We start from the raw sequence: 28,000 nt of genomic DNA on the forward strand, positions 1-28,000 counted from the left end.
AGTTATCTGGCCTGGTCATATCAGCAAGTAGTTCTTCTTTCTTCTCCTTCTTCATCAAAGCTAGACGTGATTTTTAGTTCTGCCCAAATTGGTATGCATATTTGTTAATACTTTTGCATAACTTTTCAGACTTCTTGCCATATAAATTTGAGTGTTCTGTCCTTAGATTTAAAGTTGCTGTATTTTCCCCCTAGAAAAAAGGGATACAAATCACACTCTTAGTAAATAAAAAAAAATCCCTTAAAGACATTGGGGGCAAGCAGGTCACAAACCATTATGCATAGAAAAGAAACCAGGAAAACTATTATGTTTTACACTGTGAAAAAAATGTTCTTGTGTTACACAGGTATAGAATTACCACACACATCTATAAAGTATATTTTTGAAGCCAAATAAATGATAACACATGCAGTGTTTGCAAAAATGGATAACATATATGGCCTGAAGATAAAATAAAAATGATAAAATATGTCTGATTTAATTAAGACTGAAAAGTAACGCATACAAATCAACTGAAAAAAAACTACAGGTTGTATAACTAAGAAAATAAAAAGGAATGGAACTTGTGAAATTTAGCTAGATGCTTTAGAATTCCTTTAGTGATTGAATGTTTGTTGTTTTTTTTCTTTTTATTCTGCTCCATTTCTGATTTTGGTTTTTGTGTAATTTAATATTTTATTGAACTAAAAAAAAATCTTGTTAGTCATTTTCTAAATGATCTCACATGACCTTTATTCTCATAAAATTCTATAAAATATTTCCTACATTATGCTAGAATAAAATAAAAATCTTAGATTATAAAAAAATGTGAAACATTGAAAATCTAAAATACAGGTCCTTAATTTGGGGATTTACATAACAAATTTAATGGATAAGAATTTCAGAATGTCAAATAAGGGCACAAGAGGCTCATGGTGTATACTTTCAATTTTTTTTATTTTTTCAATAAAGGGACAAAATGAGTGAATGAACAGAATAATGCAGACAATTGCCAAAAAGAACAAAAAAAAACTGAAAATAAAATAAAAAAAAACACAGACAGTGGTTTATCCAACAGAACTTAACAAGAACCAGAAACAAAATATAACAAAAAGCCAGGTTACATGACCTTTGGTCATCAAAATGAAAACATAAAAAAACACTATAATAAAAAGGTATAAACGAAAAAAAAGAAAAATATCCAAAATATCCAAACATGTGCCTCTATTTTAAACAAAAGCACAAAAAAATAAAAATAAATAGTGACTAACATAGTAAAAGATAAAATTTCAAGTTATGTTAACAGCTTTCATTACAGAATAAGAAAAAGGGCAATAACAAAACCCTGCATTGCCATTTACAAAAATGTTTTGTTTTTTTACTTAAGCGACCTTTTTACTTTACTATGCTTTGCATATGGAATTATTTCCAATCCAAATATAAAGCACCATTTAATTTTTTTGGCAATGAAAATTATTTCCAAACGTGTGTTTAGTTTCTTTTACTGCTTATGAAAATTTGGATGCTGGAATGTAGGGTGAGGAAAAAAAAAAAAAAAAAAGGGACAGAAAGCGCATTAAATAATAAAAAAAAATGTCATTAGCTTGCAGTACTGCATACAGTATGGCAGACCAAAAACAGAACCAGCCCTGCCCCCCGCCAAAAAAATAAAAAAATGATATGTACAGCCCTCTGAGATGGCTATCAGCATGACATCCTCAGCGGTTTTCCCCACAGCCATTATATGGCTTATTAAATGTACAAGGTTACACTTCATATTTTGTTTTAAAACATACAAATAAATTTGAACTATATTATCCTGCCAAATTAAAAAAATATACTGTGGCAGCCTTTGTTTCTGTTTTTTTCAACTACCAACAAAAGGTACAAAGATACCTTTAAAGAAAATAAGCAACTGGTAAAAATACAAGCTTCCATATAAATACTAGGGCTTCTACGCTAAGAGAACATTAAATTCATATACCATTCTAGAAATACAGAAAGGAGAGGAAATATCATTGGAGTTTCAGCATAGGAAATAACATATGAGTGTGCATTTTCCTATATTTAAGAATATATAATCTGATACTTTTCCCCAATGCACATTTTACTGAACCTGAATGTTTGGGTTATATCCCAAGCATATGTATTACACTATCATATTTTTTTGCAATAATACATATTGAGCATTCCAAGACAATAACCCCCTATGCTGTGATATTTTTTCCTTTCAAGAAAATAAAATATCCGCATGTATAACTTTTTTTTTTTTTTCAACACAAAAGAACCTTGCACTGGAAGAGTTAAAGCAATCATTGCTTTTAAGTTAATGTGGTCTGTTTCTATTCACAGCATTGTCGATGTGGTTCTCAGGTAATATGTACGTCAAGTAAAATGGATGGCAGAATTATATATACACATGCATACATATCTGCATATGTATGAATGTGTCTGAAGACACATACACCCATATTTTTTTTTTTATATTTGCAACATTTCCCTCATATATAAGCCTGTAAACAGGGAAAATTGTACAGTGCATTTAAATATATATGAACAATTTTGCTTTATACTCCACCTCCATACCTGTGAGTAAAAGAATAAGAAAAAAAGGTATAGACACATCTGGAAGAGTCAAGTGCTATTTGAACACCAAAATGGGGCACATAGTAATACAACAAACAAATAATGAATCGGTTGAAACATGAGAGTGCAAAGAAAAAAAAATTTGGGAGGACAAACATATACCGTTAGCTTAATATGTATTTCTTTTTTTTATTTATAAAGGCAAGTCCCAAGAGTTTATAGTTAATCATCATCAAATAAATTGTAGCTTATATCCATTATTTTTTATACAAAAAAAGTACCACTTGGTGTAGATAAAATGTGTTACACAGCTTTCTTTTTGTCCTATCTATTAGATTATTACCTATCTTTCCACACAATGCAGAAATTAAGAACATTAGTCAATTGTCATTCAGAGACAACCACATATATTAAGAATAATTTACTTTTAGTATTTTTTTTTAACCACTTTCTATATTAATATAAATTAAACTCCTTTCCATTCTAATCTAGTTCAGTTTTAAATCATAATATAATCATAAAAACATTAGGCAAATTGGAAACCAGGAATCAGATTCCATAAAAGGATGACAGCAGGAGCATCTAGCTTACTGATCATTAAATAAATATAATAAAACGAATGATGATTAACTTGGACTTATTAAGTCCCACTTTTAGGTAGCCTTGGTTATTAAGAAATACAATATATCTTAATTATATACTTGACTATGAAGGCATATGGTTTCTAATGCTGAATTAAGCTACACATTTATTGACACATAGGAAGAACCATTAGCATGGTTTTCAACAGACTGAAGGCACATTTGTTTTTATATTATTATTTTAATTAAATTAAAGATCAAATTCTGTTTATGTTTTCCTGTATGCAAGGTCTTTTTTTTTCTTTTTGCTCTGTTTTCTAAACACTATAGGTAACCCCTAACATGAAGAAATGGCGTTCTTCCAGCATTTTGCAGCACAAGAATTCCTGTCCCTGGAGGATGTTCCCTCTACACATCACAAAACTGTACATGATATGTGTTACAGAATGTATGCAGCATTGTCACTATGAGAACGGAACTGGAAACAGCAATGTTTGTTTTGCAAACTAACTGAGGGACAATTAAAAATAGCTATAAAACATACCATACATGCTGTCTATCTTAAAAAACAAAACAAAAAAACCCCATATACAACATGTAAAATTATTGCACAAGAGAAAGGCTCAAAATTTGCGTAAAATGCAATAGTATTGCCCCAATAAAGAACATGCATTCAAAACGGTGACAAAAAATATGAAACTTAATTAAAAATAAAAATAGGTGTGCTAGTAAAAAGCACATTCTTATATCCTTAGCTTTCATTACTTTTATCACAAGGGACTAGAAAAAAAAAATCTACAGGGGGTTATCAATATACCTCTATTCAGTTTTTATATCATTATTCAAGACTCGGTCACTGTGCCATTTTTTCATGTGTTTCTCCAGGGTACTGTACACGCTAAAAGGCATCTGACAAATTTCACATTTGTAAACGTCCTTTCCCACCTGACCATGTGTTTTCATGTGCCGGGTAAGTTTGCTACTCTGCGCGCAGGCGTAGTTGCAAAGCTCACACTTATATGGCCTTTCACCAGTGTGGCTTCTCCTGTGAACAGTGAGGTTACTACAGTTCTTGAAGATTTTCCCACAGTACTCACAAGTATCGCTGCGCTTGCCCTCTTTTGAACTAGGCCTTCCTGGCCCCGGACCACTAATATGGGGAGTGCTTCCTCCACTTCCTGTGCCACTACGGCCTGAAATTCCTCCATCCATTTCTCCTGGAGGGGTGGAGAATCGTAAACTGCCATTTTCAGATGAATGTTCTGAGGAAGAGGCAAAAGGTGATTGTCTGGAGTCTCCAAAACTGAGGAATGGATCTTTTAACTGCCTAGATGCAGCATAGCCAGCAAGCCACTGGGAGTAAACATTTTCTGTGTTAGGCATAGCTGCTGCAGGTAGATCAAATTCCTTTTCAAGTTTGATGCGTTTAGAAAAAGGACTTAAAGAGCTTGGGCTACCAAGCAGCAATTTTTTAGACAAGCCTCCTGATGCAGAGTCCCCTGGTGAACACCCCCTCCCATTAACAGTGCTACCGTCTATACGGTCTGATTCACCTGCTACTGAGTCTTCATCACAAGTGTCTCTCTGCAATTCTTGTTCAGATAAATGCCCTCTTTTATGTTTTTCCACCATAACCTGATGAAAAGCATCATTGAAATGATGCATTGCACCAAGGCCCATACCTTGCATTACATCAGGCATCAATCTATTCTCCTCTCCAGGTCTAGAGTTATTTTCGTGGTGACGAGCAGCTTCAAGGTTAAGGCCAAAACTAAAATCTGGCCTACTGTCTGTTTCTGTCAAGTCCTCCTCCTCCTCTTCTTCCTCCTCTTCCTCTTCTTCTTCCTCCTCCTCCTCCTCCTCTTCACCATTCTCTGGAATCATATTAGCATCATTTTCGCTTTTAAACTTGGCTACTACAGATTTCAGGGCAATGCTAGCACTACCAACTAAATCACTTGTTCCGGGCTCTGGAGAACTTGCTGTAGAAAGACCATCATCTGACTTAACAGTCATAGGGGAAGATTTATGCAAGTGTGTTTTCATGTGACGCTTCAGTTTACTGGCCTGTGTACATGCATGATCACAAAGATTACATTTGTATGGTTTTTCTCCAGTGTGGCTTCTACGATGTACTACTAGATTGCTCTGAAACTTGAATGTTTTCCCACAAAACTCACAAGATTTAGATTTCATTGGAGGCTGAGAGGGAGGAGGAACTGACTGAAGAGGAGGGAGGGGTGGAGTTGCCAAAAATGGTGGTTTGCTGCCCGATTGGAATGGCTGTAGCAACCTTTGCATAGGGCTTGGCCGGTTGGGAGACAGAGGGGGACTGGAAGTATTTCCGGCTAACTCTCTAAGTCTCCGAGAAAAATCCATAGCTGGTGGCTCCATAGCTAGGGGGTTAAGTCGCAGAACCCTGTCAAAGGCACTCGGGTGATGTGTAGCGAGAGCCATTTCTTCTGCACCAAGACGTTCAATGCGATGAGGATCCAAATGATGTCTTGGAGGGGGACTAAATAAAGGGGGTGTTGGTGGGAAGCGGCCCTCAGTGAGACCAGATGTCTCTCTTGATACTGATCCAGGGATTCTCAATAGATTAAAGGGATTATTGTCAGCAATATGAATTCCATGGAGTGGTGGCTGTGAAGGACATTCTGCACCCAGTCCTGAAGGAATGCCTACCCGGGGTGTAAGTGGACTGCCATGTTCACTTTCCAAGTAGATTCTGAAGCCATGGGTGTTCTGTGCATGTTGCAAGAGAAACCAAGCGCTTGAGAATGGCTGTTTACAAGTTGTACACGTATAGCTGCTGGGCTCATCTTTACCTGAAAAAAACAAAAAAAATAATTAATACTATATAAAGACACTTATTAGACATGACAAAACTAAACCACAATGAGGTTTGTATATAGCTATTCCCAACGTGCTAGAAAGCCATTATACATATCTCTATATATAATTTTGGATAAAGAACCATATGATTTGGTAATGCTCATTACTGTCTAGTAGCTAAGAATGCTATAAGCTTTACACATTTTCTTCATTCGGGTTGAAGAGAACAGGACATTGCCAGTAATAATTGGCTAGTAGTCATAAACAGTCATAGTCATAAACAGTCACAATGTGTCATGTATTTATACAACACATTAGCCACTATGTTCACATATTAATAGTATTTTTTGTATATTTTACAGCAGTATTCTAAGTGATCTGTAACTTGTAAATGTAAATGCAAGCGAACATTAAAAAACAATAAAAAAATAAAATAAAGATTCACAGTAATTTCTAAAAGAAGCAGAACATTTGCAGATTGAAAACAAACCCTCTGATCTCTGATTAAGGAATAAAAATGCCAACATTAGCAATTAGTCTACTTACACTACAATGGTGCTTTGCTGTATACTATACTCCTTTTCTGACCTGTAATTTACTTTGCAATGGATTTTAATCTCATTAAATGTATCCTGCTCTTGGATAAATCTCTCTACAAGATTAGATAATAGACACAGAAATTAGGTTTAAACATTTGCCTAATGTCGATTGTGGAAAAGTAGCCAGATTTTCAAATAAAATCTTGCTGACATTAGTGCTACATGGTGTGGTAATTTTTTTTATTGTAACAAAAATAAAGGATTCTATTTTGAAAGAAATAATTCTTGGGGAAATAGAGCTGGCAAACTGGGGCATAAGTATGATGGCACAACATTGCATCCTCCTTGAATTAATTTTGCCTACTTTTTTTTTTTTACTCACATATTAGATTGATTTGTAATTGAATACAGGTGCATATGAGGGTGACTATATAGATTAAACTATGCCTAAATCTTTGTCAAATCATACTTAAAACCTTCCTTAAATAAATATATTTTAGAAAACATATGCTATATGAAAATGGAATATTGAAAACACTCAACTGAATGGATAAACATGCATATTTCTAGTTGATCAAATTAAAGGGATATGAAAAACTACTCATTAAAATTAAATAAACATAAAAATTAAACATTGTGAAAAACAGCAAACAATGTACTTGTTTTCTTGCAAAATTAGCACTTGGTAATGATCACTGTGGCCCCTGCCTCAGGCAGATGAGAGCCGACATGTTGGTAACTTAAGTTATTATTATCGGTTATTTGTAGAGCGCCAACAGATTCCGCAGCGCTAAGTTGTAATCTGTCTTCTATTGAGCATGGGCAAAACTGACTGCTTGTTTCTCTTGTATTCACTAACCAATAAGCCACCTCAATTTACTACAGAAGATTTATGACAACCATGCTTAGATAAGCCTTCATGTATATACCCCAGCTTCCTTGTAGGGCTGTGACAGGAAGGAATGCACATTGCAAAATAAAAAAAATAGATAATATCCTTTTAAAATGAATTATGCATATTGCAATGATTTATATTAAGTAGAAGACACTGCTTAGTGTTTTCTTTATTACAACAATCAAAAAGACTTATTTCCCTTTAAATGTGGTGACCTCATTCTAATTGATAAAGCTTTATCGCTATTAAAATGCATTTTTAGATACAATTTTTTAAAAAGTTTCAGCAACCATAACAAACACATTTTGTTGAAAAGAAGTTAACGTAACCTATGCTGTTTAAGTAAAACTCAATATGTTTTTGCACATTGCGATCAAAGCGCTATTTGCAGCCAGCTAACAGCCTTTCTAGTCTTGCTTTAGGAATATTTCCAGAAATACTTATAGTTAATAAATATGGTTAGGTTTTTATCGCTGCACTGCATGCTTGAGATTGATCCAGATATTTTCAATAATATCCAAGTCTGTGGACTACAAAAGGCCATTCCAAACCCTTAAGTATTTTTTAGCCTGATGGAACAGCAACATTTATAGTTGAGGAATCTGGTGTTTTTATTAAACTTATTTTAGGGATGCGCTGGTTTTCTTGTTTTATCTGTTAGTTTGTTTTTTCAAACACACCATTCGATTTACACGTTTACTTTATAAGGACATTGTGTTGCGTTGTGTCATTAGGGAATACTTCATGCCCTTCGTGTCCTTATTTGGGCCATCTTTGAACCAAGTTCGGGATCCACCTGCCAATCATGGATTAATCATGTGGATGGCTGCTAACAGCTCTGGACCACTTTTATAGCACAGATGCACCACATTTACATTATTTCTCTTGAGCCTACCTAGATATACTCTTCGACAAACTATAAAATTGTATTAAAAGGTACAGTATAGAATGTATGAGAAACTGCATTTTCTGTTTTATTTGTGTATATGAAATAGTTGGGTTTGTGATTTGAAACCACAGCCTATTACGATGGGTTGAGCTTGCAGGTAAAAACAGATCTCATTATGTTATCACTTTGTGTATACACACACTTGCTTCCTTATCTTATATCTGTTTGTAAACCAAAGCTCAATACTTAGAGAGAACAATTGAATATTATAATTGTATTAGTTATCTCTTCTACACCCCACTGGGGAGTGTAATATCTTCTACTTGCTGTTTCCATTAGCTGTCAATACCCTAAGGTAGCGCTTGCTTATTGGTGGCTACATTAAGCCACCAATCAGCAAGCTCTACCCAGGTGCTGAACCAAAGATGGGCTGGCTCATAAGCTTACATTCCTGATTTTTCAAATAAAGATAGCAAGAGAACAAAGAAAAATTGATAAAAGGAGTAAAATAGAAAGTTGCTTAAAATTGCATTATCTGTCTGAATCGTGAAAGAAAATGTTTGGGTTCAGTATCCCTTTAAGTCTAAAAACTTTCAGTATAGGTGGGGATACCACAGACTAAATAAGCCATTTCAAATGCCCAAATAAGGGTAAACTGTCCCTTTAATATCACTTTAAAGTACAAACTAGAAAGAAATCAGCCACGTATATGAATTTAAAAGGGGCAATAGAGTAAAAATTAAACTTTCATGGTTTAAGTAGAGCATGCCCATTTCATAAAATTATAGAGAATCTCATTTCAGATTAATCAATGCTGACTATTTACTGCCTGCACATGTTTGTAAATGGAGGAAAGAGGTATAAGGTGAGTGTTTAAAATGTTCCTTAAAAATGGACATTAAACTCTTTGGTAATATAAAACGAGAAACTGTATAAATAAAAAAACTCTGCAATATTCTTTCATTATTTTGTCCCCTTTTCCTGTAATTCTATTCTGAATTTGTGAGCTTTTCGGTTCCTGTTAGAAACAAAAGTGCAGAGCACTGTTCTATTCCACACAGCCATTAGGGTCTATTTATCAAGCTCCGAACGGAGCTTGATGCCCTGCGTTTCCGGCGAGCCTTAAGGCTCGCCAGAAACACAAGTTATGAAGCAGCGGTCTAAAGACAGCTGCTCCTTAACCTGTCCGTCTGCTCTGAGGCCGCGAACAGACATCGCCGAAAATCAACCCGATCCAATACGATCAGGTTGATTGACACCCCCTGCCGGCAATGGCGTTGCACCAGCAGTTCACAAGAACTGCTTGTGCAGTGATAAATGCCGACAGTGTATGCTGTCGTCATTTATCGATGTGTGGCGGCACAATAATAAATGGACCCCATTCTCTGCACTCTAGTGATCTATTTATAACTGTCTCTAATTGGCCACAGCAAAGAAGGTAACCTAAGTTACAACATGGCAGCTCCCATTATTTTATAGACACTAAATCTTTACACTTATTTCGTCAATATTTAAACAGCTAATGAAACTTTTAAAAAAAAAAAAATCATATATAATGTTATTCACAGACTAATCTTTTCTTTGAATGCATCATTCTATCTAACATTTATTTAGTGTTTAATGTCCCTTTAAAGTCGTACCTATTCATATTTACTCTGGGAATGTGCTAAAATTTCACAATATCAGCGAAAGATAATTTATGTTTTTGTGTCATTAAGGTTAAAATAGCGCTGCCTATAGCAAATATTCTCTTTCAGGTACAGCATTCAAATTGGGGTAATGATTCTCCCTTTCTTCTGAGAGTTATGTTAGCTAGACAACATATTTTTATATACTGGATTAAAAATACAAGTCATTCTATTTCAATATTAAAAAATAACTTATGTAAGTTGATGCTGATGGAGGCCTTAGATATTAAGTTAAATAAAATCAGAAAAAACAAAATGTATGCTTCTCTGATAAATGTCTTTCTTTCCGGATATGGCGAGTCCACAACGTCATCAATTACTGTTGGGAATACCACTCCTGGCCAGCAGGAGGTGGTAAAGGGCACCACAGCAAAGCTGTTAAATGTCACCCACCTAACCATAATCCCCAGTCATTCGACCGAAGGGAAATGGAAAAGGAATAACACAAAGGTGTAGAGGTGCCTGAGGTTTAGTCAAAACTAATGGTCTTAAATTTAAAGGTGGGATCGTGGACCATATCCGGAAAGAAATTTATCAGGTAAGCATACATTTTGTTTTCTTTCCTAAGATATGGTGAGTCCACGACATCATCAATTACTGTTGGGAACCAATACCCAAGCTAGAGGACACAGATGACTAGGGAGGGAAAACAAGACAGGCAGACCTAAACAGAAGGCCACACCGCTTGAAGAACCTTTCTCTCAAAAGAGGCCTCAGCCGAGGCAAAAGTATCAAATTTGTAAAACTTTGAAAAAGTATGCAGAGAAGACCAAGTTGCAGCCTTGCAAATTTGTTCCACAGAAGCTTCATTTTTGAAAGCCCAAGATGACGAAACAGCCCTAGTGGAATGAGTTGTTATTCTCTCAGGAGGCTGCTGTCCAGCAGTCTCATAAGCAAAACGGATCATACTTCTCTACCAGAGAGAAAGAGAAATAGCTTTCCGACCTTTACGCTTTCCAGAAAAACAAACCAACAACGCGGAGGACTGACGAAAGTCCTTAGTCGCTTGTAGGTAGATAGGTTTTAGAGCACGCACAACATCCAAGTTGTGTAACAAACGTTCCTTATGAGAAGAAGGATTAGGACATAGAGAAGGAACAATGATTTCCTGATTAATATTTCTATCCGAAACCACTTTAGGAAGAAATCCCAACTTAGTACGAAAAACCGCCTTATCTTATCTTTCATGCTGATAAGGCGAATCATACTGCAGGGCTGAGAGCTCAGATCCTCTGAGCAGAAGAAATAGCAACAAGAAACAAAACTAGGGTTGGGCATTATGGGCGGGGGGGAAAAAATCGTGATTTTATAAAAAATTACTGTAACACCTTAATTTTTCAATAAAATGTTTATTTAACACTACAGAATCTTATTGTACATGTTTCTCAATGTCCAATACACTCTTGGAGCATAAAAATACAAACCACAAAATAGTTCAAATAAAGTTAGCTGCTTGTGCTGTGGTTACATAGTAACATCATGTTGAATATATTATTATTTACAATTCACTTCACAATACATCCTACAAGCAACCCTTAATGAACATACTGTATATAAAAAAAATATATTGTAAAATGTATTCAAACTCAAAGTTATGTGTCACAGAAGTTTAAAAAAAAAAAAAAAAAAAAAAAAAAAAAGTCAGTAAGGCACTTTAAAGTTTTTGTACAATACTCACTTTATTGCTCACAACTTTGAGCTGTCCCACCTCCACACCACTCCCAGATGAATGCTCCCACACACACTCTGCAATCTCCTCCAAAATCGCTGTTTTGCGGGCATTTTCAGGTCCTCCCATGGCCGCACACTGGTCCACCTCTCATCCTCCCTCTCCGCCTCTGTTTTCATGGTGAACAGAGTATTTTTTTTAAAAAAAAAACACGTACTCTCGCGGTTTTAAAACTGCGGCGATTAATCACGGTTTAAAACCGCATCCGCGATTAATCATGCAGCCCTAAACAAAACCTTCCAAGATAACAAATTAATATCTATGGAATGTAAAAGCTCAAACAGAGCCGGTTGTAAAACCTTAAGAACTAAGTTAAGGCTCCAAGGAGGAGCAACAGACTTAAAAACAGGCCTGATTCTGACCAGGGCCTGACAAAAGGATTGAACATCTGGCACATCCACCAGACGCTTATGTAACAAGAGATAATACAGAAATCTGACCTTTCAGAGAACTGGCTGACAAACCTTTCTCCAGCCCTTAGATTTGCACCAATAAAGATATTTACACCATATCTTATGGTAAATCTTTCTAGTAACAGGCTTGCGAGCCTGAATCATGGTCTCAATGACCGACTCCACGCTTAGACAACACTAAGCGTGCAATCTCCAAGCAGTCAGTTTCAGAAAAACGAGATTTGGATGAAGGAATGGACCCCGAGTTAGAAGGTCCTTCCTCAGAGGCAGCCTCCAGGGTGGAAGAGATTACATCTTCACTAGGTCTGCATACCAGGCCCTGCGAGGCCACGCAAGAGCTATTAGAATAACCAATGCTTCCTCCTGTTTGATACGAGCAATGACTTGTGGAAGGAGAGCAATTGGAGGAAACAGGTATGCTAGACTGAAAATCCAAGGTACCGCCAGAGCATCTATTAGGACGGCCTGAGGATCTCTCGACCTTGAACTGTACCTCAAAAGCTTGGCGTTCTGTCGAGACGCCATCAGATCCAACTTCGGCATCCCCCATTTGAGGGTTATCCTGAAGAACACTTCCGGATGGAGTGCCCACTCCCCGGGATCAAAAGTCTGCCTGATCAGAAAGTCCGCTTCCCAGTTGTCCACCCCTGGAATGTGGATGGCAGACAACAATTGTGGGCTTCCGCCCACTGAATATTCCGGACCACCTCCTTCATTGCTAAGGAACACCGAGTTCCTCCCTGGTGGTTGATGTAAGCCACTGAGGTGATATTGTCCGACTGGAATCTGATAAACCGGGCTAAGGACAACTGAGGCCACGCTATAAGAGCATTGTAAATCGCTCTCAACTCCAAGATATTTATGGGGAGAGCAGACTCCTCCTGAGTCCATAGACCCTACGATTTTAATGAGTCCCAGACTGCTCCCCAGCCCAGCAGGCTGGCGTCCGTGGTTACAATGACCCTGGAAGGTCTCCGGAAGCATGTGCCTCGAGATTGATGTTCCTAAGAACACCACCACGGGAGAGAGTCTCTCGTCTACTTATCTAGATCTATCCTCTGAGACAGATCTGAATGGTCCCCGTTCCATTGTCTGAGCATACACAGCTGTAGTGCTCTCAAATAGAATCAAGCAAATTGAATGATGTCCATGGAAGCAACAATCAGACCAATTACCTCCATATATTAAACCACTGATGGCTGAACAGTAGACTGTAGAGAGGCAAGAGGAGAGAATTTTGGATTTTCTGACCTCAGTCAGAATTTTTTTTTATACCCATGGAATCTATTATGGTCCCTTAGAAAACCACCCTTGTAGCTGGAACAAGGGAACTGTTTTCCAGATTCACTTTCCATCTGTGGGAACATAGAAAAGACAACAATATATCTGTATGAGAGTTTGCTTGCTAAAAAGATGGCGCCTGAACCAATATGTTGTCCAGGTAAGGCGCCACTGCAATTCCCTGAGCCCTGATCACTGCCAAGAGAGCCCCCAGAATCTTTGAAAATATTCTGGGAGCTGTGGCAAGGTCAAACGCAAGAGCCACAAACTGAAAGTGTTTGTCTAGAAAGGCGAATCTCAGGTACTTGTGATGATCCCTGTGAATGGGAACATGAAGATACGCATCCTTCAGGTCTATGGTTGTCATAATCTGACCATCTTGTATTCGGCAGAATGGACCGAATGGTCTCCATTTTGAAGGATGGTACCCTGAGAAACTTGTTTAGAAACTTTTGGTCTAAAATAGGACGAAAAGTTCTCTCTTTTTTGGGAACGACAAACAGATTGGAATAGAATCCCAGACCCTGTTCCTTTTCGGGGACAGGAATTATTACTCCCAGGGAAGAAAGGTTCTGAATGCAATCCAAGAATGCCTCTCTTTTTATCTAGTCTGCAGATAATATTGAGAGAAAAAACCTGTCCCTGGGAGGAAAAGTATTGAATTCTATTTTGTAACCCTGAGACACTATGTCCACAGCCCAAGGATCTGGAACATCTCGTACCCAAGCTGGGTAAAAAAGAGAAAGTTTGCCTCCCACTTGATCCAGTTCCGGACCTGGGGCAACCCCTTCATGCTGACTTATGTTCAGCTGCAGGCTTCTTCGATTGCTTTGCTTGTCCAAGACTAATTGGGTTTCCAAGAAGACTTGGAGAGTTCCTGCTTGGAAGAGGGAGAGGAAAACTTTCTTTTGAGGTTCCGAAAGGAACGAAAATTACTTCGATGTCCTTTAGATCTTTTCTTCTTGACTTGTGGTAGGAAAGACCCTTTTCTACTAGTAATGTCAGAGATTATTTCTGACAAACAGGGTCATACCCTTGTAAGGAAGCGCTAAAAGCTTGGACTTCGAGGTAACATCCGCTGATCATGATTTCAGCCGCAAAGCCCTGCGGGCTAGCACAGCAAAGTCTCATATCTTGGCTCCTAGCTTAATAACTTGCATGGTGGCATCAGAAATAAAGGAAATGGCTAGCTTGAGAGCCTTAAACCTATCTTGGATTCCCTCCAAAGGAGTCTCAACCTGAAGAGACTAAGACAGAGGATCGAACCAGAAAGATGCCACACTGGACCCCGTGGCCATACAAACTGCCAATTGCCACTGAAGCCAATACATCTTCAAATAAGCCTCCAGCTTTTTGTCCATAGGATCTTGAAAATAACAGCTATCCTCTATAGGAATAGTAGCTCTCTTAGCCAGAGTAGAGATGGCCCCTTCTACCTTAGGCACCGTACGCCATGCGTCCTTAATGGAGTCAGCGACCGGAAAACATTTTTAAAAACAGGAGACGGGGAAAATGGAATCCCTGGATTCTCCCATTCCTGCACAATAATCTCCGTTGCACGGTCTGGAACAGAAAACACTTCCACAGAGGAAGGAACATCAAAGTATTTATTGTTTACTTGATTTCTTAAACCTCCTTTAACAATACACAAAGGTGTTCAAGATTAAATCTGAAGGATACTACTTCAGCATCAGATGAAGGAATTATACTGTCTGAATCTGAGATTTCACTCTCAGAGGCTACGGACATATCCTCCTCATCAGACTTATGAGAGGGCTATCTGAGTAGCAGAGGTTGGAGCAGAAACCTTAACATCTGATCCTCTAATGTTCCTCTTGCATTTTCCTTTTAGTATAGGAATGGCAAATAAGGCCTCAGATACCGCTGATGGGCAGCAATTTCTGCAGGCATATAAACTCCTCCAGGAGACAGAGGAACCGCAGGGCACTGTATGTGATGCCAATAAGGCTTGGGACGTTTGACGAGAAAACTGACATTGCATGAACAGCATCATCCTGAGAGACTGTTGGCTCAGAAATAAAAAGTTTGTCTTTTATTTTCAAAGTACTCTCTATACATGAGGGACAAAATTGCAATGGTGGCCCAACTTGATTCTCCAAACAAAGGAGACACTTGTCTATAATAGCAGAATCCTCCATTTAATAATAGCCTTTTATTTTAATGAGGTACTACCGCTTTAAATTAGCAGCTGTTTTAGACTAAAGGTAAAAAATTACTGTGTCTCCCTGCTTATGAAGTATGACTCCCAATCAACTAGATAATATTTAACTGATAGAAAAATACTTAGGACTCCGCTACACCTCAGCCTTGACTGAGGTGCCTAACTGCCCATTTAATCGTGTTGTGCACACCAGACTCCACCAAAAGTAGCCGCGGACGACCGCTCCGATAGTCTGTAGGAGTGGAGATTCAAGTCACGTGACCGGCAATTGAAACAGCGTCAAACAAGAAAGTGTGCGAGTTTCAAACCGGAAGAGTCATATCGGAAAAGACGCTGCCTGACAGAGATATGTCAGAGCCGGCAAGAGACTGAAGACATATGTACAATTAAGCTGCGCACATCTCCGATTGTCATTATGTGCCATAGACATAAGACACAACAGCCACTCATATATAAAATAATAAAATTAATGAGCCAAAACAGGGTTAACTCCTTATTGCCACAAAGAAATGTAACCCCTAGTCTCTATGTCACATTACGAAAGTGCCGGCTTATTTCCAAAAATGATCCTACCTCCAGAATACTAGTCCCATAATTGATGCAGGGATACTGGGCAGCCCTTCAGTGACAGCCTCCTAGCCCCAGAAGAAAAAAAGGCACTTACCTGCACATCTTGCTGTCTGGCAGGGGGACAGCTCACCCGGTGTGGAAGGATGCCACTCCTTACAGAGACCTGTGAAACAAGAGAATGAACAGAGTAAACCTACTCTTGCTTTCTAAACTAGGGCAGCAACCTGTTACGAACTTGTGAGGTAGGCCTCACTGCGTTTTTCTAACTGCTTTAAAGCCACCACTGCCCTACTGAAGAGACTAACATGGAGTACAGCTAAACTCAAATAAAAAACATGCTTGTAGCAAAAGAAATCCGATTTTCTTGAGACACCAAAACTTTACCTCCTCCATTGACAGAGGCAAAGAGAATGACTGTGGATTATGGGTAGGGGAGTGACACTTAACAGCTTTGCTGTGGTGCTCTTTGCCTCCTCCTGCTGGCCAGGAGTGGTATTCCCAACAGTAATTGATGACGTCATAGACTCACCTTATCTTAGGAAAGAAAAGGGCTATTTTAAAATGTTGGGGTAGCTTCCTGATGATACAAGAGTTTAGTTTTAAGAAGATTATTTAATAATATGTTGGGAGTTAAAGAATGTTTCTGTGAAGTATTGGATAAACTGAAGGTTTCTGTGCCTTTCTCTTTGGAATACCCAATGTTTTGTAAAATGGATTTTATGTGTGTATTTATGTATATGCTATTTGTAAAATAAAAATAATAATAATAATAATAATAATAATAGAAATGGTTATCCCTATATAGAAAAGACCCATGAGCCTCTACTCAAAGAAATGCAAAATTACTCACCCCATTGATCCTGGCCTTCCCTACTTATTAAAAGCTATATTGGGGCAATTTTCTCAAAATGGGGTTCCATGGATGTAAATTTATAAGTCTTGGGAGGTCTCTAGATCTTTTTGATTAACTGCTACAGCTCCTTAGAGACCCCTTTATACAACAACATGCATTTAAAAAAAAAAAAAAAAATTTTTTTTAAATGTCCTTTAACTTTTTACACAAAATGATGGTTCTTAGGGGTTTCTAGGATTAAATGAGTTGAGATCAAGAGGTTTAAATACCGCCTCCATTCAGCTCCTTTAAAGGGATATGAAACCCAATTTTTTTTCTTTCATGTTTTAGGTAACTTTCTAATTTACTTCTATAATCAAATTTTCTTTGTTCTCGTTCTCTTGGTATCATTTGTTGAAATGCAGGGATGTAAGCCGACTAGCATGCACAGGTCTGGAGCACTATATGGCAACAGTCTTGCATGAATGTTATGCATTTGCAAGAGCACTAGATGGCAGCACTGTTTCCTGTCATGAAGTGCTCCAGACACCTACCTTGGTATCTCTTCAACAAAAAATACCATGAAAACAAAGCAAATTTGATAATACAAGTAAATTTCAATTTTTTTATTAAATGGTATAATCTCTGTCTGAATCACAAGAGAAAATATTTAGGTTTCATATCCCTTTAAGCCCTCTGCAGCAACCTGACACTTGTTGCTTTCCAGGGCCTGGTGACATCACCACACCCATGTGATTCTGAGCCGTTAAACCACCAGGGATGAAGGGTAAGTGCTGGAAGGGGCTGCAATGAGCTCCAAAAGTGCCTCCCACCGATGACAATGGTTGTCATCTGTACTAAATGCATTATGCAGATGAAAACCACGTGTTGTCACACACAGTAAAAGGGTTAAAGGGACAGTTCACCCAAAAATGTTCTCCCCTTTAAATTACTCCCAATGATCCTTTTTACCTGCTAGAGTGTATTAAATTGGTTACAAGTAGCTCCTTTACTCGTATTTCAGCATTTGAAATAGCTGATTTAGCCTGTGGTATAGCCACCTATACTGAAAGTTTTGATACTGGAGTCTCAGCTATTGGCAAGCCTAAGTAAACAGTCAGCAGAAGAAGTTACACTCTCAGTGGGATGCAGGATAGTTAAGTAATAAAATGACAATTGTCCGTTGTTCTCTCTATGTATTGAGCTTTGGTGTTCCAGCCAAATAAAAGATAAGGAAGCAAGTGTGTGTACACAAACTTATAACATAATGAGATCTGATATCCCTTATAAGTTCAACCCATTGTAATAGGCTGTGATTTCAAAGCACAAAATCAGCTACTTCATATACACAAATAAGCATGAAAATGCAATTTCTCAAATATTTTATACCCTGCAGTTGGTATAACAAGTCATTTAAAATACATCAATGGAAAAACAATTTTACAGTGTACTGTCCCTTTAAAGCAGAGCTCATCTGGCCTTCTCCAATTACAATACTTTTGGCCATCACCTCTTTTTTAGCTTGTTTTGTTTTTCTAACATTGTCACAATAGCTGGCTTTTCTTTTTCTTGCACCCCTAGGGATCCTTATGAAAATGCAATAAACCTGACCCTGTAACACTCTATACAGGGACTACTTAAACATTGCAGGTCTGCAGAAACACATTTATGTCTGTTCCTAACTGGTCGTAGAACAGAATATATGAAACTAACATACTCAAGAGGTTTTTAAAAGTACACGTCCTTGGCTGAATTTTCAAGGGTTTTCAATCTAACAAAATGACAATTTGATGCATTTTTTTTTTGTATGAGGTTCTTTTGCAATGCAATGGTTAACTGGTAACCACTATGTATATATAACATTACTTTAAATGTTCATTTAAAAGGCTATAATAATAATAATAATGGCTACAGCATGTCATTTTAAGACTGCAAAAAGTTTAAACACACAGTAGAAGTTCTGTCAGGGACCTGCGCCAATCGGAAACTTCCTCTGATACAATAAACAGTCCTAGTTGCATATCTGCTAATTGGAATAGAAGAGGTTTCCAATCTAACAAATTAGAGCATGTAATTTTTTTTCCGACTATTACGGCCCTTTAACTATAAATATTGTGTTTTGCTCCTAAACATTTAAAAACAAAATATCAGGTGTAGTGAGACTAAACTATAATTACTAGTTTGTTTTTAAACACAAAGAAAAGAGAGAAGAAAAAAAAAAATCACATAAGGAAAACAAAATGGCCGAAAAACATAAGAAAAGCTATAATAATTACACACATCAGGCAAAACTACATTCTTATACTGCCAAGGAACCAAGTGTTTCGAACTATGGAATGTAACTGACTCAATATCAGCCCCTGGCATGCTCAAAGCCACCAGCAATGGAATCAACTAAGCAGCTGGGGCTGGAGCCAAAAAGAGGAGAGCGGCAACATGCAACCACTGAACTAAAACGAAAAGGTTTCCGAGCCAAAAGAGAGCAGAACCAAAGTAAATTCCATGCATGTGCCAATTAGATTTGGAAATGCTCCCTAAAATTCTTGAATTGAAAGAAGTGGCCTGTCTTCAAATACAGATCGTAATACAATTAAAACGACAGGAGAGAAAATCTGGTATTATTAAAAGGAATATTACTAAGGTGTTTATCAAGTACTGTAATACAGAAAACCAATTATTTAAAATATAGTAGATTATATCATAAAAACTAATCTGTGTGATTTTAATTTATTTGTTCTTTGTTTACAAATCTAGTTAAATCGAAGCCTAAGAAATGGGAGAGGGAAGAACAGAGAAGAGAAAGAGTAGGCCATAGTGGTAAATAAAGACAGAGGTGCAAACCTCCAACCATTTCACATTTTTTTGTTTTAGAATGGTGTAAGAATAGCAGAACCAGCACGGCCCTTTTGTTGAAGAGCCTCAAAGCACAGATTTTTGGCTCAGCACCTGGGCTGCGCTTGCTGATTGGTGGCTAAATGGGCAACCAATCAGATAGTTTGAAAACAAATCATTTTGGCAAATGCACTCCTCCTACACCTACAAATTTACATTAAAATAACTAGGCTCACTGCCTAAAACCAATAATATTTAATACTTACAATGAAGTTGGCTTCCTCTTTGGAAGAATCGGAGCAAAAGAAAAAAAAAAAAAAAAAAAAAAAAAAGGAGCTTTCCAGTAAAATAAATATATATATTGATAAATAGCATCCTCTCTATTTTGGTTAGGATTCTGAAAAACTCACCAGCATGGAGAGAAATCCTTTTTATCCATCTTAACTGCTGGAATGTATTGCATTCGTTACAAATAGTTCCTTTAGCTTTATTCTGGCATTTGAAAGCACCATTTTTTTGCTGTGGTATCCCCACCTATACTAAACATTTCAGTACTTAAAGGGACAGTCTACACCAGAATTTGAATAGTTTAAAATTTGTGCTGTCTCACTGTGAAACACTGTCAAAATTGCACTAAGGTAAGAGGCGGCCTTAAACGGATTAAAAATTAGCATATGAGCCTACCTAGGTTTAGATTTCAACAATGAATGCCAAGAGAACAAAGCAAATTTGAAAGTGGTTTAAAATTGCATGCCCTATCTGCATCATGAATGTTTAATTATAACTTGACTGTCCCTTTAAGTATTAGCTATAAAAAAAGCTATGTAAACATAACCAGCAGAAGAAATGATACCCCCACTAGATGGTAGGAGAGGGAGAGAAGTAATAAAATGTTAATTTTTAATTACTCTCTCAAAGTATTAGGCTATGGTATACAGACAGAGATGACATAAGCGATTAAATAAGGGGATCTGATTTCTCTGCAAGCTCAGCCCATTCTTATGAGTTGTGATGTGAAAAAACAAACTAGCTATTTCACCTACAAAAATCAGTGTAAAGGAGCAACTTCTCCTACATTTTACAGGATGTTGGTGGTATAACAAGTCACTGGCAACATATTAAGTTGAAATCATTTTTACAGTCCACTGTCTCTTTAAGTAAGTCTCATATAAATATTAGTGAACTCCACTTGGTGAGAGATACATAACTCCCAAGGTAAATTTGCCTTTAGAACATTCCCGGGGGGGGGGGGGGGGGGCTCATAATACTGAAATGGCATCATATAGAATCTCGCCAGACCAGAGAGCTTTAGAACTGTGCTCAGAAAAAAAGCGAAACAATTTTTTTATGAAGCATACGCATTACAATATTAAAGGGACACTGAACCCAAATTTTTTCTTTCATGATTCAGATAGAGCATGCAATTTTAAGCAACTTTCTAATTTACTCCTATAATCAATTTGTCTTCGTTCTCTTTCAATCTTTATTTGAAAAAGAAGGCATCTACGCTAAGGAGCCAGCAATTTTTTGGTTCAGGACCATAGACAGCACTTGTTTATTGGTGCTGTCCAATCAGCAAGGACAACCCAGGTTTTTCACCAAAAATGGGCCGGCATCTAAACGGACATTCTTGCTTTTGAAATAAAGATACCAAGAGAATGAAGAAAATTTGATAAAAGGAGAAAATTAGAAAGTTGCTTAAAATTGCATGCTCTATCTGAATCCCGAAAGAAAAAAATTGGGTTCAGTGTCCCTTTAACTACTGTAAATGTTTAGTGTCTGAGGAATGCCCTAATTAATCTATTTTACAACTCCATAAAGCTGGGTGTATGGAGCGGTCTCTAGCAATGACATTACCTTCACATAGACAAATCCCCCAATGTTTAGTTCCTGTTTGCCAAAGAGAGAGGGAGAGCTGCTCATACACAGCATAAGGAATTGAATAAAGCTTCTCAGTTTTACTGCAAGATAAATCCAGTAATAACATATAGAACAGCTTTAGCTTAAAGGGACAGGAAACCAAAAATTTTTCATTCATGATTTGTTCGGATAGAAATAACAATTTGAAACAATTTTCCAATCTACTTCTATTATCAAGTTTGCTTCATTCTCTTGTTACCCTTTGCTAAAGGAGCAGCATTGCACAACTGGCAGCCAGATTAACACATCCTTAGCCAATCACAAGAGACAAATGAGTGCAGGCACCAATCAGCAGGTAGCTCCCACTAGTGTGCGTATTACTTTTCAACAAGGGATACCAAGAGAACAAAGCACTTTTGAAAATTAGAAGTGAATTTAAAAGCTTCTTAAAATAACATGCAGCATGTTATTTTAAGACGTTAAATGCTCTGAATTATGCAAGATTTATTTTGACTTTCCTATCTCTTTAAAAAGGGCATGAAAGTCAACACTGCACTTTCACGATTTACATATATCATGAAATAAAAAAATAAAAAAAGTATTTCTATTATTAAATACACTTTGTTCTCTTGGTGTCCTTTATTTAAAAGAGCATACCTAGGTAGGACTAATGTACAATAAGCCCTATATGACAGCAGCATTTACACATTGTTAAAGCATTACTGCTGTATTGTTTTCAAGACACGTGCACCCTCTTGATCCTATCATGGTATGCTCTGCAACAAAGGATATCAAAAGAACAAAGTAATGCTAATAACATAAATAAATTAGAAAGTTGATCAAAATTGCACTCTCTAAATCAGTGCTTTCCAAACTGTGTTGTGACACAGTGTGTCGGTGGCAGTTTGTAGGTGTATCCCTGCTTCAGCACAAATATTTTTTAATTTAAAATTATTGTTTCCGACTTTCCGCCTACCTGCTAGGCATATTTGAAACGTGATTGATACCTAGTGGGTCACAGATCATCTTAAACGATTGGCGCAGCTTAGCAGGAACTGAAACTATTCCCATTGGCGGTACATTGGCTTCTGACTGCACGTGTAGTCTCCTCAATCAGCTCGTGACTGCATGTGTAGTCAGTGAGTGGGACAGCAGTGTGTTTGCAGTGCGGGCAGTAGTCAGTCGGACTTATGGAACTCTGAGGGCGGCAGCTTAAACGCTGAGCTGAAGTCAGAAGTCAAAGTGTTGGTGTTTTTTTCAGCTAGCTCCCAGTAGTACATTGCTGCTCCTGCTCATGATATATGTATAGGAAGTCGCAGCTTAAAAAAGCTTGATGATGAAATTAGTGTCTTTATCTAATATTCCACTAAATATTCAGAAACTGTGTTCATCCCATCAACCTAATACATCCCATTAAAATAGTAAGTAGCTACTGGCGTTAAACTTTTTGTTTAATTCTTGCACATACTTACTGTTACTTGTAAATACATTTAGTTATTATATCATTTAGGTGTGTGTCCGTATCCCTTAAAACAAGTTAGTTTAATCTCCTGTTTGCTAGTACAACTGAATTACTGATGTAGGTGTAAAAAGTGCGTCAGCAACATTAAAAGTTTGGAAAGCTCTGCTCTAAATGATGAAATAATCCCTTAAAAAAAAACTAATACTCATCACAGGGGCACCTAGACCTGACTATATTCCCTGAAACATGTCAGATTTGCTTACAACTTGATATACTTTCTTCTTCTTTTGCTTTCTTTATTCATGGTAATTAAAGGAATAGAAAACAACATTTTTTTGTGATTCAGACAGAGGTTTTAAATTAAAAATAAATATGTTCCAATTTACTTCTATTATCAAATTTGCATAATTCCCTCAGTATTCTTTGTTAAAGGGACACTCAACTCAAAATAAACTTTTATGAACCAAATAGAGCATGCAGTTTTAAGACACTTACAATTTACTTCCAATATCAAATTTTACCCAGTCTATTTATATTCACACTTTCTGAGGAACAAGAGCCTAATGAGCATGTGTACAAGCTAACAGGGTATACATATACTAGTCTGTGATTGGCTGATGTCTGTCACATGATACAGGGGGCCAGAAAATGGGAGAGAAAAAAAATCTTCTTATTTGAAATTCAGAGAAAGTGCAATTGCATTGTCTTTTTATTATGTACTTGTTAATTATGCAATTCTACTGCATTGAGTGGTCCTTTAAAGAGATACCCAGGTCTCTCTAGTACTACATGGCAGAATATTGTGCTCTTGCAAAAAATGCTGCCATATACTGTAGCTTACATCCCTGCTTTTCAACAAAATATACCAAGAAAATAAAGAACAAAAAACTGATAATAGAAGTAAATTAGAAAGCCGTTTAAAATTGCATGCTCTCTTAAAGTGAATGTCAATTTTGAAGCTAAAGTGCCCGTTTTTAAAAAATTCAATTAAAAACAGGGGCATTTTAATTCATCAAAATTTACATTTCCCTCCTGTTGAGAAAAAAACAAAAACAAAAAAAACTTACCTTTTAATCTTCACAGCAGCTCCAGCTTCCTCCACCGGTCGCAAAGCCTCTTCCTGGGTCTAAAATGAGAAATCCGTCTTCCTCCAATCACGGCGTTGAATCAGACACCAATTCCCCCGGGGGGGAAGCCGTGATTGGAGGATGACCTATCCATCATTTCGGACGTCAGAAATGGCTTGCAACGACCGGAGGAAGCTGGAGCTGCTGTCAAGATTAAAAGGTAAGTTTTTTTTTCACAACACGAGTGAAATGTAAATTTTGATGAATTAAAGTGCCCCTGTTTTTAATCGAATTTTTAAAAACCGGGCACTTTAGCATCAAAATTAACATTCACTTTAATCATGAAAGAAACATTTTGTGCTCAATGTCCCTTTAACCCAGAGAATAACCAATTAGAGAGGCATTTTTATTTTGTGTGTTATTTATTTTTATTATAAATTGTACTTACCTGCAATTTTCACTATCAGTGTAATGTGAGAACAGAAGAGTAAAATAGACAATCACTACAGCAAAAACAATGAGTAATCCGTATAGGTAACTGTGGACATTATACCAAACACGGATAGGTGAGCACACCTGTTATTATACCAGTGTGCTACCTGAGATTTTATTGCACAAATGTTGAGCTATGCCTACAATTTGTCCTATCATCAATGATAAAGAATGCATTAGTTCTTAGAGTTTCATAATATACATATTAGAACAGCGCCATATGGTTTTGAAGTAGAAACATAAATACAAAATCGCCCAATTAGGCTTTTCTGTAGCTAATGTAATACAATAGAAGCCCCTGGAGAAATCTGATGTAATGTGAGGTTTAAGGCCACTTTCATCTCAGCTCACAGGAACAAAAATTGCATTCTACACTCATAGTAATCATGGCTTCTCTGCTGGATACACACACCAGATATGTTTCAGTTTAAATGGGAATTTTTATTTTTCTCTCTGCAGTTTTTAGTCCTACTGCTATTTAGACAAGGTTTTGAAGACCACAAATGTTTTAATTAGAGAGACACTAAACCCAATTTTTTTCATGCTTCAGATAGAGCATGTAATTTTAAGCAACTTTCTAATTTATGCCTATTATCATTTTTTCTTTGTTCTCTTGCTAACTTTATTTAAAAAGCAGGAATGTGATGCATAGGAGCCGGCCCAATTTTAGTGGAGAACCTGGGTTATGCTTGCTTATTGGTGGGTAAATGTAAGCCTCCAATAAGCAAGCACTATCCATGGTGCTGAACCTAAAATGGGCTGGCTGCTAAGATTTACATTCTTGCTTTTAAAATAAAGATAGCAAGAGAACAAAGAAAAATTGATAATAGGAGTAAACTAGAAAGTTGCTTAAAATGTCATGCTCGATCTGAATCATGAAAGAAAAAAAATTGGGTTCAGTGTCCCTTTAACAATATTTGGTATGCTTTAAAAAGACAACAAATATTCAGCTACTTATCTTGAACTACAAAGATGTATATGATGCTGAAAACATATTTAAAGTTATTTGTGTACTCATGCTAAAAACTTCTGCATCTATAGACAAAATAAAAGAAATACAAAAATAAAATGTTTCACATAAAATCAAGCTAGTTAATGAAATTAAAGGGACACTGAACCCAAATTTTTCTTTCATGATTCAGATAGAGCATGCAATTTTAAAGGGCCACTGTAAGTAAATATTTTCTATGCCTGTTACTAACTACCCCAAATACGCTTTTTATCAATAGCATTTCATTAACATATCTCTACCGTATATTAGAAATCTTGTCTGCAAATTTAATTGTTTTCCAAACCCACTCCGTGGGTATCCTTTGCTCTGTACCAATCCGTTTACAATACCTAGGTTTCAAAATGGCGCTTTAAACACAAAGTTATTGGTTTAACCCCTTAATGACCACAGCACTTTTCCATTTTCTGTCCGTTTGGGACCAAGGCTATTTTTACATTTTTGCGGTGTTTGTGTTTAGCTGTAATTTTCCTCTTACTCTTTTACTGTACCCACACATTATATACCGTTTTTCTCGCCATTAAATGGACTTTATAAAGATACCATTATTTTCATCATATCTTATAATTTACTATAATTTTTTTTTATAAAATATGAGGAAAAAATGGAAAAAAAAACACACTTTTTCTAACTTTGACCCCCAAAATCTGTTACACATCTACAATCACCAAAAACACCCATGCTAAATAGTTTCTAAATTTTGTCCAGAGTTTAGAAATACCCAATGTTTACATGTTCTTTGCTTTTTTTTGCAAGTTATAGGGCCATAAATACAAGTAGCACTTTGCTATTTCCAAACCATTTTTTTTTTTTTTTTTAAATTAGCGCTAGTTACATTGGAACACTGATATCTTTCAGGAATCCCTGTAAATATATTTTTTTAGAAGACATCCCAAAGTATTGATCTAGGCCAATTTTGGTAAATTTCATGCCACCATTTCACCGCCAAATGCGATCAAATAAAAAAAAAAGTTCACTTTTTCACATTTTTTTTTTACAAACTTTAGGTTTCTCACTGAAATTATTTACAAACAGCTTGTGCAATTATGGCATAAATGGTTGTAATTTTTTCTCTGGGATCCCCTTTGTTCAGAAATAGCAGACATATATGGCTTTGGAGTTGCTTTTTAGTAATTAGAAGGCCGCAAAATGCCATTCCGCAGCACACGTGTATTATGCCCAGCAGTGAAGGGGTTAATTAGGGAACATGTAGGGAGCTTTTTGGGGTAATTTTAGCTTTAGTGTAATGTAGTAGACAACCCAAAGTATTGATCTAGGCCCATTTTGGTATATTTCATACCACCATTTCACCGCCATATGCGATAAAATTAAAAAAAACGTTACATTTTTCCAAATTTTAGGTTTCTCACTGAAATCATTTACAAACAGCTTGTGTAATTATGGCATAAATGGTTGTAAATGCTTCTCTGGGATCCCCTTTGTTCCGAAATAGCAGACATATATGGCTTTGGCGATGCTTTTTGGTATTTAGAAGGCCGCTAAATGCCGCTGCGCATCACACGTGTATTATGGCTAGCAGTGAAGGGGTTAATTAGGTAGCTTGCAGGGTTAATTTTAGCTTTAGTGTAGAGATCAGCCTCCCACCTGACACATCACCCCCTCCAGATCCCTCCCAAACAGCTCTCTTACCTCCCCCACCCCACAATTGTCCCCACCATCTTAAGTCTGCCAGTACTAAAATAAAAGGCATCCTTTTTTTCTTCCCCCCCCCCTTTGCATATTTACATATGCTGCTGTGTAGGATCCCGCCTTAGTCCCCAAACCTCCCTGCCCCCCCCCCAAACAGCTCTCTAACCTCCCCCTCTACCCTCTTGGCAGCCATCTTGGGTACTGGGCAGCTGTCTGCCAGTACCCAGTTTACACTATATAGTCTCTTTTTTATTTGTTATTTTATTTTTTTCTGTAGTGTAGCTGTAGTGTAGCCCAAGACCAACCCCCACCCCCTCCCAGATCCCTTAGATTACTTTTTTGGGGCATTTCTTCCCCCCTTCCTTCCCCTTATACTTGATAATTTTCTGTAGTGTAGCGGTTCCCACCCGCTCCCTCCCCGTGCACGCGCGTGCATTGTGCGCGCGCCCGACTGTCCCACCCCCGATCCCGCCCCCCTCTGTGTCTTAGAACCCATCGATGGCCGCCCCCACCCGCCTCCCACTGCAGCTCCCACCCACCAACGAATGCGGCCATCGATTTCCGGTGTAGAGAGGGCCACAGAGTGGCTCTCTCTGCACCGGAGGGGTACAAATTGTTATTGCAGGATG

At 37.2% G+C, this 28,000-nt stretch overlaps 1 protein-coding gene across 3 annotated transcripts in view; it reads right to left on the reverse strand.

The window, feature by feature from the left end:
• BCL11A (BCL11 transcription factor A) overlaps positions 1-28,000 on the reverse strand; it is a 175,262-nt gene that overhangs the window by 1,007 nt on the left and 146,255 nt on the right. For 2 of the 3 annotated variants that reach the window (XM_053712038.1, XM_053712040.1), the window contains 2 exons: positions 3,964-5,974; positions 58-190 (listed from right to left, as the gene is read on the reverse strand). In XM_053712038.1, coding sequence (XP_053568013.1) covers positions 3,966-5,974 — 2,009 coding nt within the window. In that variant the 3' untranslated portion in view covers positions 58-190; positions 3,964-3,965. Of the gene's footprint in view, positions 191-3,963; positions 5,975-28,000 lie in introns of all 3 variants that reach the window. The other variant, XM_053712039.1, reaches the window with a different exon arrangement.

This window comes from Bombina bombina, chromosome 4, assembly GCF_027579735.1.
Source record: "Bombina bombina isolate aBomBom1 chromosome 4, aBomBom1.pri, whole genome shotgun sequence".
Classification (NCBI taxonomy): domain Eukaryota; kingdom Metazoa; phylum Chordata; class Amphibia; order Anura; family Bombinatoridae; genus Bombina; species Bombina bombina.